General features: G+C 45.7%; 1 protein-coding gene across 7 annotated transcripts in view; it reads right to left on the bottom strand.

Moving 5' to 3' along the window:
• SFI1 (SFI1 centrin binding protein) overlaps nt 1-17,227 on the bottom strand; it is a 175,550-nt gene that overhangs the window by 117,843 nt on the left and 40,480 nt on the right. For 2 of the 7 annotated variants that reach the window (XM_056530334.1, XM_056530348.1), the window contains exons 2-3: nt 13,832-14,009; nt 13,382-13,528 (exon numbers count right to left, since the gene is read on the bottom strand). The exons of 1 other annotated variant lie outside the window; for it this stretch is intronic. In XM_056530334.1, coding sequence (XP_056386309.1) covers nt 13,382-13,528; nt 13,832-13,854 — 170 coding nt within the window. In that variant the 5' untranslated portion in view covers nt 13,855-14,009. Of the gene's footprint in view, nt 1-13,381; nt 13,529-13,594; nt 13,684-13,831; nt 14,010-17,227 lie in introns of those variants that run through there. 4 more of the 7 variants (XM_056530384.1, XM_056530341.1, XM_056530357.1 and 1 more) reach the window with 4 other exon arrangements.

Here is a 17,227-nt window from a genome sequence, read left to right as displayed (position 1 = left end):
TGCTGCTATGTTATGGTATTTTAGCAGCTTGTCTCTTGATCCGATGCATGGATCTGTCAGAAATCTTCCTCAATGTGCCTTTATCTGTACGAACCAGTCTGTGCTCTGAATCAGCCACAAATCTCTTAATAGTGTGATGATCACGCTTAAGTTTTTTTGTGAAATATCTAATGTTTTCATACCTCTTCCAAGGCATTGAACTATTTCACTCTTCAGCAGCAGAGAAATCCTTTTTCTTACCCATATTGCTTGAAAATGGTGCTTACTGCTTAACCCGTCCCGGACAAAGGGTGTACAGGTACGCCCTGGCGGTGAACAGCAGAAGATGCCTGCTGAAATCATTCAGCAGGCATCCCATGCAAACCCCTGTCGGCGATATACAACTCCCAACATGCACTGACAGACCGTACATGCTAGGAGTTGAAGTTTTGCAACAGCTGGAGGCACACTGGTTGCGAAACACTGAGTTAAGTAAACTGTGTTTTGCAACCAGTGTGCCTTCAGCTGTTGCATGATCACAACTCCCAGCATGCAAGGACAGCCGAAGGGCATGCTGGGAGTTGTAGTTTTGCAACAGCTGGAGGTTTGCCCTCGATCCCCCCACGTGTACAGGGTTCATTTACACGGGCAGGGGTTTACAGTGAGTTTCCCGCTGCAAGTTGGAGATGCGTCAAATTTTCCGCTGCTGCTCAAACTTCCAGCAGGAAAATCACTGTGAACCCCTGCTCATGTGAAGGTAACCTAAAAACACTACACAACATAAAGAGTAAACACTACATATACACCCCCTTACACAGTGTTTGACAATTTTTTGTTATAGTTGGAAATTAAAATGAAATTTTTTTATTTTTTTTTGTAAAATGCTGGGGCAACCCCCACATTTTTCATTTTCACAAGAGGTAATAGGAAGAAAAAAAAAATGTGTATATACCATATGTGGATGTAAAGTGTCCTACGGGTGCACTACAGGGCTCAGAGAAGAGAAGGAGCGCCATTGGGCTTTTGGAAAATTTGGCTGGAATTGAAGGCCATGTGCGTTTACAAAGACCCCATGCTGCCAGAACAGGAGACCCCCCCCCATTGAACCCATTTTGGAAACTACACCCCTCACAGAATGTAACAAGGGGTTAAGTGAGCATTTACACCCCACAGATGTCTGACAGATTTCTTTGAACAGTGGCCCATGAAAGTGGAAAATTTAATTTTTCATTTGCACAGCCCACTGTTCCAAAAGTCTGTCAAACGCCAGTGGGGTGTAAATGCTCACTGCACCCCTTATTACATTCCGTGAGGGGTGTAGTTTTCGAAATAGGGTCAGATGTGCGGGGGGTCCACTGTTCTGGTAGCAGGGGGGCTTTGTGAATGCACATGGCCCCGGACTTCCATTCCAACCCAATTCTCTCTGTAAAAAATACTCAGAAGAAATGGTGTTACACATTTTTGGGGGCTTTTTCTCCTATTACCACTTGTAAAAAGAAAAAAATTGGGGGTAACACCAGCATTTTAGTGAAAAAAAAAGCTTTTCTTAATTTTCATGTCCAACTTTAGCAAAAATTTGTCTAACACCTGTGGGGTGTAAAGGCTCACTGTACCCCTTGTTATGTTCCTTGAGGGGCGTTTCCCAAATAGTGTGCCATGTGTTTTTTTGCTGTTCTGGCACCCTAAGGGCTTCCTAAATGCGACATGCCCCCAAAAACCATTTCATCAAAATTTGCTTTCCAAAAGCCAAATGTGGCTCCTTCTCTTCTTAGCATTGTAGTGCGTCCGCAGAGCACTTTATGTCCACACATGGGGTATTTCCATACTCCAGTGTTTCCCTATCAGCGTGCCTCCAGCTGTAGCAAAACTACAACATGCCAGGACAGTCTTTGGCTGCAAGTTGTAGTTTTGCAACAGCTGGAGGCACCCTGGTTGGGGTTACAAATTTTGGGGGGCATTTTTTGGGTGGGGAGGGGAAATTGCATTTTAGTGAAAAAAAACAAGAAAAATTATTTAATTTACACATCTGAGTAATGAAAAGTTGTCAAACACCTGTGGGGGTGTTATGGCTCACTGTACCCCTTGTTACATGATACGAGGGGTGTAGTTTCCAAAAAAAGAGAATGGGTTACACATTTTGGGGGGGGGGCTTTTTCTCCTTTCACCCCTTGAAAAAATAAAAATGGGTCTACAAGAACATGCGAATGAAAAAAAATGTTATTCCTGTGAAATACCTAAATGGTTAACAAACTTTCTGAATGTAATTTTGAATACTTTGAAGGGGTGCAGTTTTTATAATGGGGTCATTTATAGGTTATTTCTAATATGAAGGTCACACAAATCCACTTCAAACTGAAAAATTCCAATAAAAAATTTTGGGGGAAATATTGGACAATTGCTGCTAAAGTTTGAAGCCCTCTACTTCAAAAGAAGAAACATGTCAACTTAAAGTAGACATATTGTGTATGTGAATCAATATATACCGTATTTATCGGGGTATACCACGCACCGGCCTATAACACGCACCCTCATTTTACCACGGATATTTGGGTAAAAAAAGTTTACCCAAATATCCACGAAAAAATGAGGGTGCGTGTATACCCCGATATACCCCCAGGAAAGGCAGGGGGAGAGAGGCCGTCGCTGCCCGCTTCTCTCCCCCTGCCTTTCCTGGGGTCTAGAGCGCTGCTGTCGGCCCTTTTCACCCCCTGGTTATCGGCGCCGCTGCCCGTTCTGTCCCCCTGACTATTGGTGCCGACGCCGATAGCCAGGGAGAGAGAAGCGGCGCCGACAGCCAGGGGGAGAGAAGGGGCAGCGGCACCCATTGCCGGCGCCGCTGCCCCCGTTGCCTCCCCCCATCCCCGGTGGCATAATTACCTGAGTCCGGTCCGCGCTGCTCCAGGCCTCCGTCGTGCGTCCCCAGCGTCGTTGCTATGCACGGCGCGGCGCTCTGACGTCATGCGCCGCTCAGCGCATAGCAATGACGCCGGGGACGCACGACGGAGGCCTGGAGCAGTGGAGCAGCGCGGACCGGACTCAGGTAATTATGCCACCGGGGATGGGGGGAGGCAACGGGGCAGCGGCGCCGGCAATGGGTGCCGCTGCCCCTTCTCTCCCCCTGGCTGTCGGCGCCGCTTCTCTCTCCCTGGCTATCGGCGCCGGCACCGATAGTCAGGGGGACAGAACGGGCAGCGGCGCCGATAACCAGGGGGTGAAAAGGGCCGACAGCAGCGCTCTAGACCCCAGGAAAGGCAGGGGGAGAGAAGCGGGCAGCGACGGCCTCTCTCCCCCTGCCTTTCCTGGGGGTGTATCGGCGTATAACACGCACACAGACTTTAGGCTAAAAATTTTAGCCTAAAAACTGCGTGTTATACGCCGATAAATACGGTAATTTATTTGGTATGTCTATTTTCCTTACAAGCAGAGAGCTTCAAAGTTAGAAAAATGCTAAATTTTCAAATTTCTCATGAAACTTAGGAATTTTTCACCAAGAAATGATGCAAGTATCGACGAGAATTTACCACTATGTTAGAGTAGAATATGTCACGAAAAAACAATCTCAGAATCAAATTCAGAAGGGAAATCATCCCAGAGTTATTAATGACAGTGGTCAGATGTGCAAAACACACTCTGGTCCTTAACCCCTTAAGGACCACAGACGTACGTGTACATCCTGGCTCCTTGGTACTTAAGGACCAAGGACGTACGCGTATGTCCGTGGGAATTTCGGTCCCCGCCACGCGCCGGGAGGGCACTGGACGGGGGTGACTGCTGATATCTATCAACAGGCATCCTGTACAAATGCCCAGGGGGGTCCTGAGACCCCCCCATGTCTGCGATCGACGCAATAGCAGATCGGGGCGGGGGGGGCTAACTTTTGGTTCCCCCGTTCTGCCCACCCACAGTAGGCTGGGCAGAACAGGGAACCGACGGGGACCGGTGCCGAAGGTCCACTCACCCATCGGCGGCGGCAGTAGGTGCCATTGGCGGAAGCAGAGGACGGCAATGTGGCTCTCTGGATCCTACGGAAGCATGTGAGTTGCCTAGCAACATCTGGAGGGCTACAGTCTGAGACCACTATACAGTGGTTCTCTAAACTGTAGCCCTCCAGATGTTGCAAAATTACAACTCCCAGCATGTCCAAACAGCTGTCTCTGCATGCTGGGAGTTGTAGTTACGTACCTCCAGTTGTTGCATATCTACATGTCCCAGCATGCCCTTCGGCGATCAGTACATGCTGGGAGTTGTAGTTTTGAAACAGCTGGAGGCACACTGGTTGGAAAATACTGAGTTAGGTAACAGAACCTAACTGAAGGTTTTCCAACCAGTGTGCCTCCAGCTGTTGCAAAAGTACTACTCCCAGCATGCATTGTCTGTCAGTACATGCTGGGAGTTTTAGTTTTGAAACAGCTGGAGGTTCCCCCCCCCCCCCATGTGAATGTACAGGGTACATTCACACGGGCGAGTTTACAGTGAGTTTCCTGCTTCAAGTGTAAGCTGTGGCAAATTTTTGCTGCAGCGCAAACTCCTAGCGAGAAACTCACTGTAAACCTCCGCCTGTGTGAAAGTACCCTAAAAACACTACACTACCACATAATAAAGGGTAAAACACTACATATACACCCCCTTTCACTGCCCCCCCCCCCCCCAATAAAAAAGAAAAATGTATCGTACTGCAGTGTTTCCAAAACGGAGCCTCCAGCTGTTGCAAAACAACAATTCCCAGCATTTCCAGACAGCCACTGACTGTCCAGGCATGCTGGGAGATTAGCAACAGCTGGAGGCACCCTGTTTGGGAATCACTGGCGTAGAATACTCCTATGTCCACCCCTATGCAATCCCTAATTTAGTCCTCAAATGCGTACGGCGATCTCTCACTTCGGAGCCTGGTCGCATTTCAAGGAAAAGTTTAAGGCCACATATGGGGTATTTCCGTACTCAGGAGAAATTGCACTACAAATTTTGGGGGGCTTTTTCTCCTTTTACTCCTTATGAAAAGGAAAAGTTGGGGGCTACACCAGCCTTTTAGTGTAAAAATTTAAATTTTTTTACAATAACATGCTGGTACTGCCCCATACTTTTTATTTTCACAAGCGGTAAAAGGAAAAAAAGACCCCCAAATTTGTAACGTAATTTCTCCTGAGTACGGAAATACGCCATATGTGGGTGTAAAATGCTCTGCAGACGCGCAACAAGGCTCAGGATTGAGAGTGCACGATGTACATTTGAGGCCTAAATTAGTGATTTGCACAGGGGTGGCCGATTTTACAGCGGTTCTGTCAAACGCAAAAAAAGAAATACCCACATGAGACATTTTGGAAACTACACCTCTCACGGAACGTAACAAGGGGTATAGTGAGCCTTATCACCCCAAAAGTGTTTGAAGAATTTTCATTAAAGTTGGATGGGAAAACGAAAAAAATATATATATATATAAATATTCTCTCACCAAAATGCTGGTGTTACCCTTAATTTTTCATTTTCACAAGGGAAAATAGGGGGAAAAAAAGCCACCCAAAATTTGTAACCCCATTTCTTCTGAGTAAAAACATACCCCATATGTGGATGATGTGAAGTGCTCTGCTAGCGCACTACAATGCTCAGAAGAGAAGGAGCGCCATTGGGCTTTTGGAGAGAAAATTTGTCCGGAATTGAAGGCCACTTGTGTTTACAAAGCCCCCATAGTGGCAGAACAATGGAACCTCCCCCCCCCCCCCACATGTGACCCCATTTTGGAAACTACACCCCTCACGTAATGTAATTAGGGGTACAGTGAGCATTTACGCCCCACAGGTGTCTGACAGATATTTGGAACAGTGGTCCATGAAAATGAAAAATGTAATTTTTCATTTGCACAACCCACTGTTCCAAAGATCTGTCAAACGCCAGTGGGGTGGACATACTCACTTCACCCCTTATTAAATTCTGTGAAGGGTGTAGTTTCCAAAATGGGGTCACATTTTCCACTGTTCTGCGACCATGAGGGGCGTTTTCTAAACATGCATGGCCCCTGACTTCTATTCCAAACAAATTCTCTCTAAAAGCTCAATGGCGCTCCTCTTCTGAGCATTGTAGTTCCCACTTAACGAATATCATTTTGAAAACTTCGAGGGGTGTAGTTTTTATAATGAGGTATATCTAATATGAAGGCCCTTGAAATCCACTTCAAAACTGAACTGGTCCCTGAAAAGTTCAGATTTTGAAAATTTTGTGGAAAATTGCTGCTGAACTTTGAAGCCCTCTGATGTCTTCCAAAAGTAAAAACATGTCACCTTTACGATGCAAATATAAAGTAGACATATTGGGGGTATTTATCAAATAAATTAAAAAAAACATAAATCCTTTATTTTTATTTGAAAATGTTTTATTTTCCGATGTTAAAACAGAAACAACATAAGAATTAAGTAACATGTACAAGTACAGAAACTGCGAACAAGGAAAATGTCATAGTACAACGGTATAAGGCAGACAATACCTAAGACCACAAGAGTGGAGCATGTGAGGCACAGAGACGGTATGCTCATTCGTGATAGACCGTGTCAAACCATTAATCATAAGAACATAAGGCTACATTCACCTCAATAAGTAGAAGGCATAAACAGCATGAAAAGCCAAATTAGGCGAGTATTCGCGATCCCCAAGATATGAGACCTGCATACACTGAACATGGAAAGAAGGAACAGAGCCATGTAAACAAGAGAAATAAAAAAAAAAAAGGGGGGGGAGGGGAGGGGGGAGGAAGAAAAAAAGAAAAGCAGCCATAGTGAGAAGGAAGACAAAAGTGTAGAGAAGGGAAAGTAGGAAGAAACATGGACGGACAGGGGGAAACACACTGGAAACAATAAGGGGGGGGAGGGGGGGAGGACACAGGGACATCCAAGGAAGGGAAGGAAGAGGGGGAAGGGGAAGGTATGCTCTAAAGGGGAGGACAAGCATCTCAAGGGGGGCCTAGGGAGCAGGGGTAAACAGTGCTCCGTATCCAGGTGAAGACTGGAACGTCAACCAGTCAAACCACGTCTTCGTGTAGCGATCATTCTCCGCAGGGGTAAGGGCCACCAATTCCTCCATTCTTTGAATGAGCGCAATTTCAGCCAGCCATTCACTAATCGTGGGAGGTTCAATAGACCTCCACCTGCGAGGAATAACCGTATGTGCTGCTTGAAACATGTAACTAAGGAGGGATTTTTGAAAGGAACTGGCAGACATTGGAAGATGGGACAGTAAAGCAGCTTCCGGAGAACTAGGGATAGTTAGTTTTGTCACCTCCCGAGTCACCCTAAGAACCGTGGACCAGAAGGATGACAATTTGGGGCATGCCCACCATATGTGTGACATGGTGCCCACCGAGTCCCAACATCGCCAGCATGAGTCAGGAACCATAGGGAACCAACCAGGTGTGCGGTACCAGCGGGAAAGCACTTTATAATTCGTCTCTTGAGCCTTGCACGCTACCACCGATTTATGAGATAGCTGAAAACACTTAGCCCATTGGGCCGGGGTTAGTGTTAAGCCCAGTTCCTGTTCCCATGCTGCACAATATGTAGGCAAGGCGGAATGATAGCGAGAAAGCAGAATGCGATATAGAAAACCAATAGTGTGTGGGGGTACCGGGGGTGCTAGACATTGCTTCTCGAATGTGGTCAGGTCTCTATGCAATGTCGCATATCGCTTAACCGAGGTATAAAAATGTTGGAGCTGCGTATAAATAAAAAGGCCACTGCCTTCGGAGGACTTGTGCCGCACAAGAGAAGCCATGGGCAGCAACGCAGCAGAGGAGAGTACATGATAAAAACGCAGAGGGAGCACATCAGGGACCTTCAGTAGACACCTGGGGGACATACCCGGGGGGAATGCAGGGTTACCTATCACAGGGAGCATGGGTCCGTTACGGTCGATCAAAGAATCCCTCAACCTCCGGTCACAAAGGGCAGTCAGCGTCTGTCGCGAGGTAAAAGATAAAGAGGGCAGGGAGGAGGGAGGCGGGGGCCATGTCCACGGCAGTCCAGCCAACTCTCCCGGGTAGATATCATGTGCCACTCGTACCCAGAGTTTCGATTCAGAATTGTGTAGTAAATCCAACAGTCTGGCGTGCATGGCAGCCAGATAGTATAGATGACAGTCCGGGAGGCCCAGGCCCCCCCTCCCCCTTCGGACGGAATAGCACTCTATGGTTAAGCCTCGGTCGCCCCCCGGCCCAGATAAAAGAGCCAAACCTACCATGCATGGCACGCCAATATGAGGCAGATAGGGTGACTGGGATTGTCTGGAGTAAATACAACAATTTAGGCAAGAGGGTCATCTTTAAGGCGTTCACCCTCCCAAACCAAGAGATGGGTCTGGTCTGCCACCGGTCCAGGTAGGTATTAAACTGGGAAAGAAGTGGGGCAAAATTACGATGATACAAAAGAGATAAGTCCGAAGGGACCACAATCCCTAAATATTTTATGCCTTGGGTCGGCCAAGCGAAAGGGAAATTCCTCCTAAGTAAATCTACCACAGAGAGCGGGAGGGAAACGTTCAAAGCCTCAGATTTAGACACATTAATTTTAAAATTAGACCATTTCCCAAATTCGGACACCACGGACATCAAGGAGGGGAGTGAAACATGAGGGTTGGTAATGTAGACCAATAGGTCGTCAGCAAAGGCCGAGCACTTATACTCAGCATCTCCAATCCTAACCCCCGAGATGTCCGGATTGCTACAGATAGAGGCCAGGAGATGCTCCATAACTAATACATATAAGAGGGGAGATAAGGGGGATTTATGTTTTTTTTTCACGTAACTTTGGCGCAATACTTTGGCACAGTGTCTTTTTTGCGCCAAAGTTTGGCGCATCTTCTCCACTGTCATTTTTACAACTTTCTCAAAATCACACGGTCCTGTGTGTGATTTTAACTTTAGTCAGTAATTCATCATTTGCGCCAATCGATCTTTGGCACAATTTTGGCACAAATCTCCGCCAAGAAATTTTTCACATGGAAAACACACTTAGCAATGTCAGAAAATGTAAAGGTGTAAAAATACATAAATACTCAATACTATCCTGTGACATTGTTGTCTCTGAGGAACCTTCACCCTCCGTTGAGCCAGCATTGGACATGGCCACACAGGTTCAGGAAAGGTAAGCACTAAAGGAGTGGTCTCCAACCTGCGGACCTCCAGATGTTGCAAAACTACAACTCCCAGCATGCCCAGACAGCCAACGGCTGTCCGGGCATGCTGGGAATTGTAGTTTTGCAACATCTGGAGGTCCGCAGGTTGGAGACCACTGCACTAAAGTAACCAAAAAAAAAAAAAACTAGTCAAGTTGAAAATTAAATCCATTTCACATGGTGGCTATAAACCCCACAAAAGAAAATAACTCATGTTGCTTTCTGATGTACTGCAGGAGGGACTCCGAAATGGCTGCTCTACAGGGTAAAATACGCTGTCCTCTGTGGTGTAAGTTCTGTGTAAAAGGCGTTGTGAACAGCTGATTTCAACATTTGAAACAAAATTACTAACAACTTGCACCAAATGATAAATTTGGTGCATGTCCACGAAAACCCAAGTGAAAAATAAAAGGGTAAAAAGAAACTGTCAACAGGCAAAATTGATAAATACCCCCCCAATGTATATGTGAATCAATATAATTTATTTGGAATGTCTATTTTCCTTACAAGCAGAGAGCTTCTAAGTTAGAAAAATGCCAAATTCTGGAATTTTTCACCAAGAAATGATGCAAGTATCAACAAAAAATTACCACTAACATGAAGTAGAATAGGTCCCGAAAAAAACAATCTCGGAATCAGAATGAAAAGTAAAAGGATCCCAGAGTTATTAATGCTTAAAGTAACAGTGGTCAGATGTGCAAAAATCGCTCTGGTCCTTAAGGCCAAAATGGGCCTGGTCCTTAAGAGGTTAAGGTCATAATGGGCTTGGTCATTAATGGGTTAAAGTGGAACACCCACATTTAGTAGTTTTTCCTTGAATTTGGCTCACCTGGTAATCTAATTTATCATAGCTTTCAGAAATTGTTTTCAGTGATCAAAAGAGCCCTGAGACACAATGCCATCCAGGAGTTAAACGGAAAAAGAAAATAGTTAAAGGGGTACTCCGGTGGAAAACATTTTTTTTTTAAATGAACTGTTGCCAGAAAGTTAAAGGGGTACTCCGGCCTCAAGACATCTTATCCCCACATATGGGGTATTTCCGTACTCAGGAGAAATTGCGTTACAAATTTTGGGTGTCTTTTTTTCCTTTTACTGCTTGTGAGAATAAAAAAATGGGGCAACACCAGCATGTTAGTGTAAAATTTTTTATTTTTTATTTTATTTATTTTTTTACAACAACAGGCTGGTGTAGCCCCCAACTTTTCCTTTTCATAAGAGGTAAAAGGAGAAAAAGCCCCCCCAAAATTTGTAGTGCATTTTCTCCTAAGTACAGAAATACCCCATATGTGGCCCTAAACTCTTTCCTTGAAATATGACAAGGCTCTGAAGTGAGAGAGCAACATGCGCATTTGAGGACTGAATTAGGAATTGCATAGGGGTGGACTAAGGGGTATTCTTTGCCATTGTTTCCCAAACAGGGTTCCTCCAGCTGTTGCTAAACTCCCAGCATGCCTGGACAGTCCGTGGCTGTCCGGAAATGCTGGGAGTTGTTGTTTTGCAACAGCTGGAGGCTCTGTTTTGGAAACACTGTCGTACAATACTTTTTCATTTTTATTGGGGGGGGAGGGGGGGGAGAAACAGTATAAGGGGGTGTATATGTAGTGTTTTACCCTTTATTATGTGTTGGTGTAGTGTAGTGGTTTTAGGGTACATTTACACTTTACACTAGCGGGTTTACAGTGAGTTTCCCGCTAGGAGTTTGCGCTGCAGCGAAAAATTTGCCGCATCTCCAACTTCAAGCAGGAAACTTACTGTAAACCTGCCCGTGTGAATGTACCCTGTAGCTGTTTCAAAACTAAAACTCCCAGCATGTACAGACAGACCGTGCATGCTGGAGTAGTACTTTTGCAACAGCTGGAGGCACACTACTTGGAAAACCTTCAGTTAGAATACTGAGTTAGGTAACAGAACCTAACTAAAGGTTTTCCAACTAGTGTTCCTCCAGCTGTTGCAAAACTACAACTCCCAGCATGTACTGATCGCCAAAAGGCATGCTGGGAGATGTAGTTATGCAACAGCTGGAGGTACGCAACTACAACTCCCAGCATGCCGAGACAGCTGTTTGGGCATGCTGGGATTTGCAGTTTTGCAACATCTGGAGGGCTACAGTTTAGAGACCACTGTATAGTGGTCTCAGACTATAGCCCTCCAGATGTTGCTAGGCAACTCACCGGCTTCCGTAGGATCCAGAGAGCCGCATCTCCGTCTTCTGCTGCCAACGATCACCGCCACCTCCGCCGATGGGTAAGTGGACCTCCGGCGCCGGTCCCTGTCTGTTTCCCCGTTCTGCCCCGCCTATTGTGGGTGTGCAGAACGGGGAAACCGAAAGTTAACCTCCTCGTCCCCGATCTGCTATTGGTCGTAGCTTCTAGACGACCAATAGCAGGGATAGGAGGGGTGGCACCCCTGCCACCTCACACCTATCCCTTCAGGAGGACAGCCCTGATCCCCCTTATTTTCCGGGTCACCGGAGACCTGTTTGACCTGGAATTGCCGCAAATCGCCTGAATTCACCGGCGATTGCTGAAATGGGGGGGGGGGGGGGGGGGTCTGATGACCGCCCTGGGCATTTGCGCGGGGTGCCTGCTGATCGATATCAGCGGTCACCCCGGTCCAGTCCCTGCCCGGCAGGGACCGAAATTCCCACGGGCGTACAGGTACGTCCTTAAGTACAAGGGTGTCAGGACGTACCCGTACGCCCTGGGTCCTTAACAGGCTAAGGACCAGGCCAATTTTAGTTTTTGCACTTTTTTTCCTCTTCCCTTCTAAAAATCATAACACTTTCAATTTTGCACCTACATATCCATATAAGGGCTTGTATTTTGCATCACCAGTTGTACTTTGTAATAAAAATAATACTTTCATAACAAAATCTACGAGATGAAGTGGAAAAAAAAAGCCATTTTGTAACTTTAGGAGGCTTCCGTTTAAACGCAGTGTCCTTTTTTGTAAAAATCACACCTTATCTTAAGTCTGTAGGTCCATGCAGTTACAAGAATACCCAATTCATAAAAGGTTTTATTTTATTTTACTACTTTAAAAAAATCCTACCTAAATGCACCACAAGTAGTATGCTTAAAAATGTCCTCTGCTGACCCAATAACTTTTTATTTGTATTTTTCCGCATTTGGGCTATTTATTTGCACCATGATTTTTATCAGTACCATTTTTTTTATATGGGACTTTTTGATCACTTTTTATAAATGTTTTTGGGATATGAAGGGACCAAAAATGTACAATTTTTTTTTTTTTTTTTAACGTATACACCATTAACCGTATGGTTTAATTAAAATTATATTTTTATATAGTTTAGATAGTTTGGACATGCAACCTTGTGATTGCAAACACTGTTCAACGCTAAGTTTTGGCTCAGCACTGATCAGTGTTATCAGTGCTCTGCTGCTCTAGCATGCCATGGCTGGCTGGGAGCGTCGTAACACCGATCGGACGGCGAGGAGGCAAATAAGGGCCCTCCCGCCGTCCACTCAGCTGATTGGGACATCGCGATTTCACTGAGATGGTCCCGATCAGCTCTGGTGAGCTGCTCGGATAGTTTTTTTTTTGTTTTGTTTTTTTTACATTTCAGCCGCCGTAATCAACTTTGATCGCAGCTTTTAAAAGGTTAATGTTGGGCATCAGCCCGATTGGCAATGTCCAGCATTAACCCTGGGTTCCACCAGGTATTAACCGTGCTCAGCTCCTGAGCAAGCTTCAAACCCAGATAATGGCACCAGAGCATACAGGTATGCCCCCAGTCCATAAGTACCAGAATACAAGGGAGTACCCATACACCCTTCATAGGTTAATATGAGCATACTGCCTCAAAAAAAATGTAAATATAATGAAATGAGGGACACTGCTCTAATGCGCACCATGGTGACCCATTGGCGTATGCAATCACACTGCGGATGGTCCGATAAATGTCACAAAGCTTGAAACTGCTTTAGGCGCCATGATTAGTATTGATTACAGCATCTAAAGGGTCAATAACATATCTAGGATGTGAAAATCTGCAAGCTACTATATTTTCTACCCAGCAAGCAAAGGAGACAGTGATTCTGATCCTCTTACCTCTACTGCATTGCTTACCAAACAGTGTGCCTTCAATTGTCCGGGCATGCTGGGTGTTGTAGTTTTGCAACAGCTGGAGGCACAATGGCTGGGAAGCACTGCTCTACTGTAACATGCTGTTGATTTCACCTCAGAACACCTTCCACCCAGTGTGATTTTATCTTGAGTGTCCACTTACCTGATGCGCAATTCCTTCAGCCGCCCACCACGGTTCCAGGTGTAGTTAACTCTGTATGGTTTCGAGCGGCTGCTCTTACCTGGCCTCATGTTTCCTGGGGCTCTAAGAGCCACAGCTGGAGCCAGTCTGCCAGTGGCAGGGTTCTGCCTATAAGAAAAAACTATTACTTTACATCAGGGAACCATCACAAAACTTCTACCCCCATACACGCACCTCAAGCACCCTGAAGTAAATCAGTAAGCCACATGACTGACACTGCAGGACACATACACGGTGGAGGTAGCGGAGAAGGACACATACACGGTGGAGGGAGCGGAGAAGGACACATACACGGTGGAGGGAGCGGAGAAGGACACATACACGGTGGAGGGAGCGGAGAAGGACACATACACGGTGGAGGGAGCGGAGAAGGACACATACACGGTGGAGGGAGCGGAGAAGGACACATACCAATCTCTCTGCCGACGATGCATCCCTCAGCTCCACTTCCGGCAGCTCGGACCACTTCAATATCCGCGCTTCACTTCCCGCTTGTTGTCTTGGCCACAGGACGCCTGAAGTGCCAGAATGCAGAGGAGCGCCCTCTGCTGAAACTGTGGGGAACAGCGGCGAGCAGCTAAAGAAGCTTCTAGGGTTTTAATAATATCAAACTTGTGTCATAAAGTTTAAAGGAGCCCAACAATGTATTAGTTTATGAGCTGAGAGGTAATACTGACTTGGTATGTGTATTCTAGTCTATCTATACAGTGCACAATATCCTGGTCCTCAGTACAGTGCACAATATTCTAGTCCTCAGTACAGTGCACAATATCCTGGTCCTCAGTACAGTGCACAATATCCTGGTCCTCAGTACAGTGCACAATATCCTGGTCCTCAGTACAGTGCACAATATCCTGGTCCTCAGTACAGTGCACAATATTCTGGTCCTCAGTACAGTGCACAATATTCTGGTCCTCAGTACAGTGCACAATATCCTGGTCCTCAGTACAGTGCACAATATTCTAGTCCTCAGTACAGTGCACAATATCCTGGTCCTCAGTACAGTGCACAATATTCTGGTCCTCAGTACAGTGCACAATATTCTGGTCCTCAGTACAGTGCACAATATTCTAGTCCTCAGTACAGTGCACAATATCCTGGTCCTCAGTACAGTGCACAATATTCTGGTCCTCAGTACAGTGCACAATATCCTGGTCCTCAGTACAGTGCACAATATCCTGGTCCTCAGTACAGTGCACAATATCCTGGTCCTCAGTACAGTGCACAATATCCTGGTCCTCAGTACAGTGCACAATATCCTGGTCCTCAGTACAGTGCACACTATTCTAGTCCTCAGTACAGTGCACAATATTCTAGTCCTCAGTACAGTGCACAATATTCTAGTCCTCAGTACAGTGCACAATATTCTAGTCCTCAGTACAGTGCACAATATTCTAGTCCTCAGTACAGTGCACAATATCCTGGTCCTCAGTACAGTGCACAATATTCTAGTCCTCAGTACAGTGCACAATATCCTGGTCCTCAGTACAGGGCACAATATTCTGGTCCTCAGTACAGTGCACAATATCCTGGTCCTAAGTACAGTGCACAATATTCTAGTCCTCAGTACAGTGCACAATATTCTAGTCCTCAGTACAGTGCACAATATTCTAGTCCTCAGTACAGTGCACAATATCCTGGTCCTCAGTACAGTGCACAATATCCTGGTCCTCAGTACAGTGCACAATATCCTGGTCCTCAGTACAGTGCACAATATCCTGGTCCTCAGTACAGTGCACAATATTCTAGTCCTCAGTACAGTGCACAATATTCTAGTCCTCAGTACAGTGCACAATATTCTAGTCCTCAGTACAGTGCACAATATTCTGGTCCTCAGTACAGTGCACAATATTCTAGTCCTCAGTACAGTGCACAATATTCTAGTCCTCAGTACAGTGCACAATATCCTAGTCCTCAGTACAGTGCACAATATTCTAGTCCTCAGTACAGTGCACAATATTCTAGTCCTCAGTACAGTGCACAATATTCTAGTCCTCAGTACAGTGCACAATATCCTGGTCCTCAGTACAGTGCACAATATCCTGGTCCTCAGTACAGTGCACAATATCCTGGTCCTCAGTACAGTGCACAATATCCTGGTCCTCAGTACAGTGCACAATATCCTGGTCCTCAGTACAGGGCACAATATTCTAGTCCTCAGTACAGTGCACAATATTCTAGTCCTCAGTACAGTGCACAATATTCTAGTCCTCAGTACAGTGCACAATATCCTGGTCCTCAGTACAGTGCACAATATCCTGGTCCTCAGTACACTGCACAATATCCTGGTCCTCAGTACACTGCACAATATCCTGGTCCTCAGTACAGTGCACAATATCCTGGTCCTCAGTACAGTGCACAATATCCTGGTCCTCAGTACAGTGCACAATATTCTAGTCCTCAGTACAGTGCACAATATCCTGGTCCTCAGTACAGTGCACAATATCCTAGTCCTCAGTACAGTGCACAATATTCTAGTCCTCAGTACAGTGCACAATATTCTAGTCCTCAGTACAGTGCACAATATTCTAGTCCTCAGTACAGTGCACAATATCCTGGTCCTCAGTACAGTGCACAATATCCTGGTCCTCAGTACAGTGCACAATATCCTGGTCCTCAGTACAGTGCACAATATCCTGGTCCTCAGTACAGTGCACAATATCCTGGTCCTCAGTACAGTGCACAATATCCTGGTCCTCAGTACAGTGCACAATATCCTGGTGTTCAGTACAGTGCACACTATTTTAGTCCTCAGTACAGTGCACAATATTCTAGTCCTCAGTACAGTGCACAATATCCTGGTCCTCAGTACAGTGCACAATATCCTGGTCCTCAGTACAGTGCACAATATTCTAGTCCTCAGTACATTGCACAATATTCTGGTCCTCAGTACAGTGCACAATATTCTAGTCCTCAGTACAGTGCACAATATTCTGGTCCTCAGTACAGTGCACAATATTCTAGTCCTCAGTACAGTGCACAATATTCTGGTCCTCAGTACAGTGCACAATATCCTGGTCCTCAGTACAGTGCACAATATTCTAGTCCTCAGTACAGTGCACAATATTCTAGTCCTCAGTACAGTGCACAATATCCTGGTCCTCAGTACACTGCACAATATTCTAGTCCTCAGTACAGTGCACAATATTCTAGTCCTCAGTACAGTGCACAATATTCTGGTCCTCAGTACAGTGCACAATATTCTAGTCCTCAGTACAGTGCACAATATCCTGGTCCTCAGTACAGTGCACAATATCCTGGTCCTCAGTACAGTGCACAATATCCTGGTCCTCAGTACAGTGCACAATATTCTAGTCCTCAGTACATTGCACAATATTTTGGTCCTCAGTACAGTGCACAATATTCTAGTCCTCAGTACAGTGCACAATATTCTAGTCCTCAGTACAGTGCACAATATTCTGGTCTATCTATACAGTGCACAATATTCTAGTCCTCAGTACAGTGCACAATATCCTGGTCCTCAGTACAGTGCACAATATCCTGGTTCTCAGTACAGTGCACAATATTCTAGTCCTCAGTACAGTGCACAATATTCTAGTCCTCAGTACAGTGCACAATACCCTGGTCCTCAGTACAGTGCACAATATTCTAGTCCTCAGTATAGTGCACAATATTCTAGTCCTCAGTACAGTGCACAATATTCTAGTCCTCAGTACAGTGCACAATATCCTGGTCCTCATTACAGTGCACTATATTTTAGTCCTCAGTACAGTGCACAATATCCTGGTCCTCAGTACAGTGCACAATATTCTAGTCCTCAGTACAGTGCACAATATTCTAGTCCTC

The sequence above is a fragment of the Hyla sarda genome, chromosome 1 (assembly GCF_029499605.1).
Source record: "Hyla sarda isolate aHylSar1 chromosome 1, aHylSar1.hap1, whole genome shotgun sequence".
Lineage (NCBI taxonomy): Eukaryota > Metazoa > Chordata > Amphibia > Anura > Hylidae > Hyla > Hyla sarda.
Note: the sequence above shows the minus strand (reverse complement) of the source record. Positions and strands in the feature narration are given on the sequence as shown.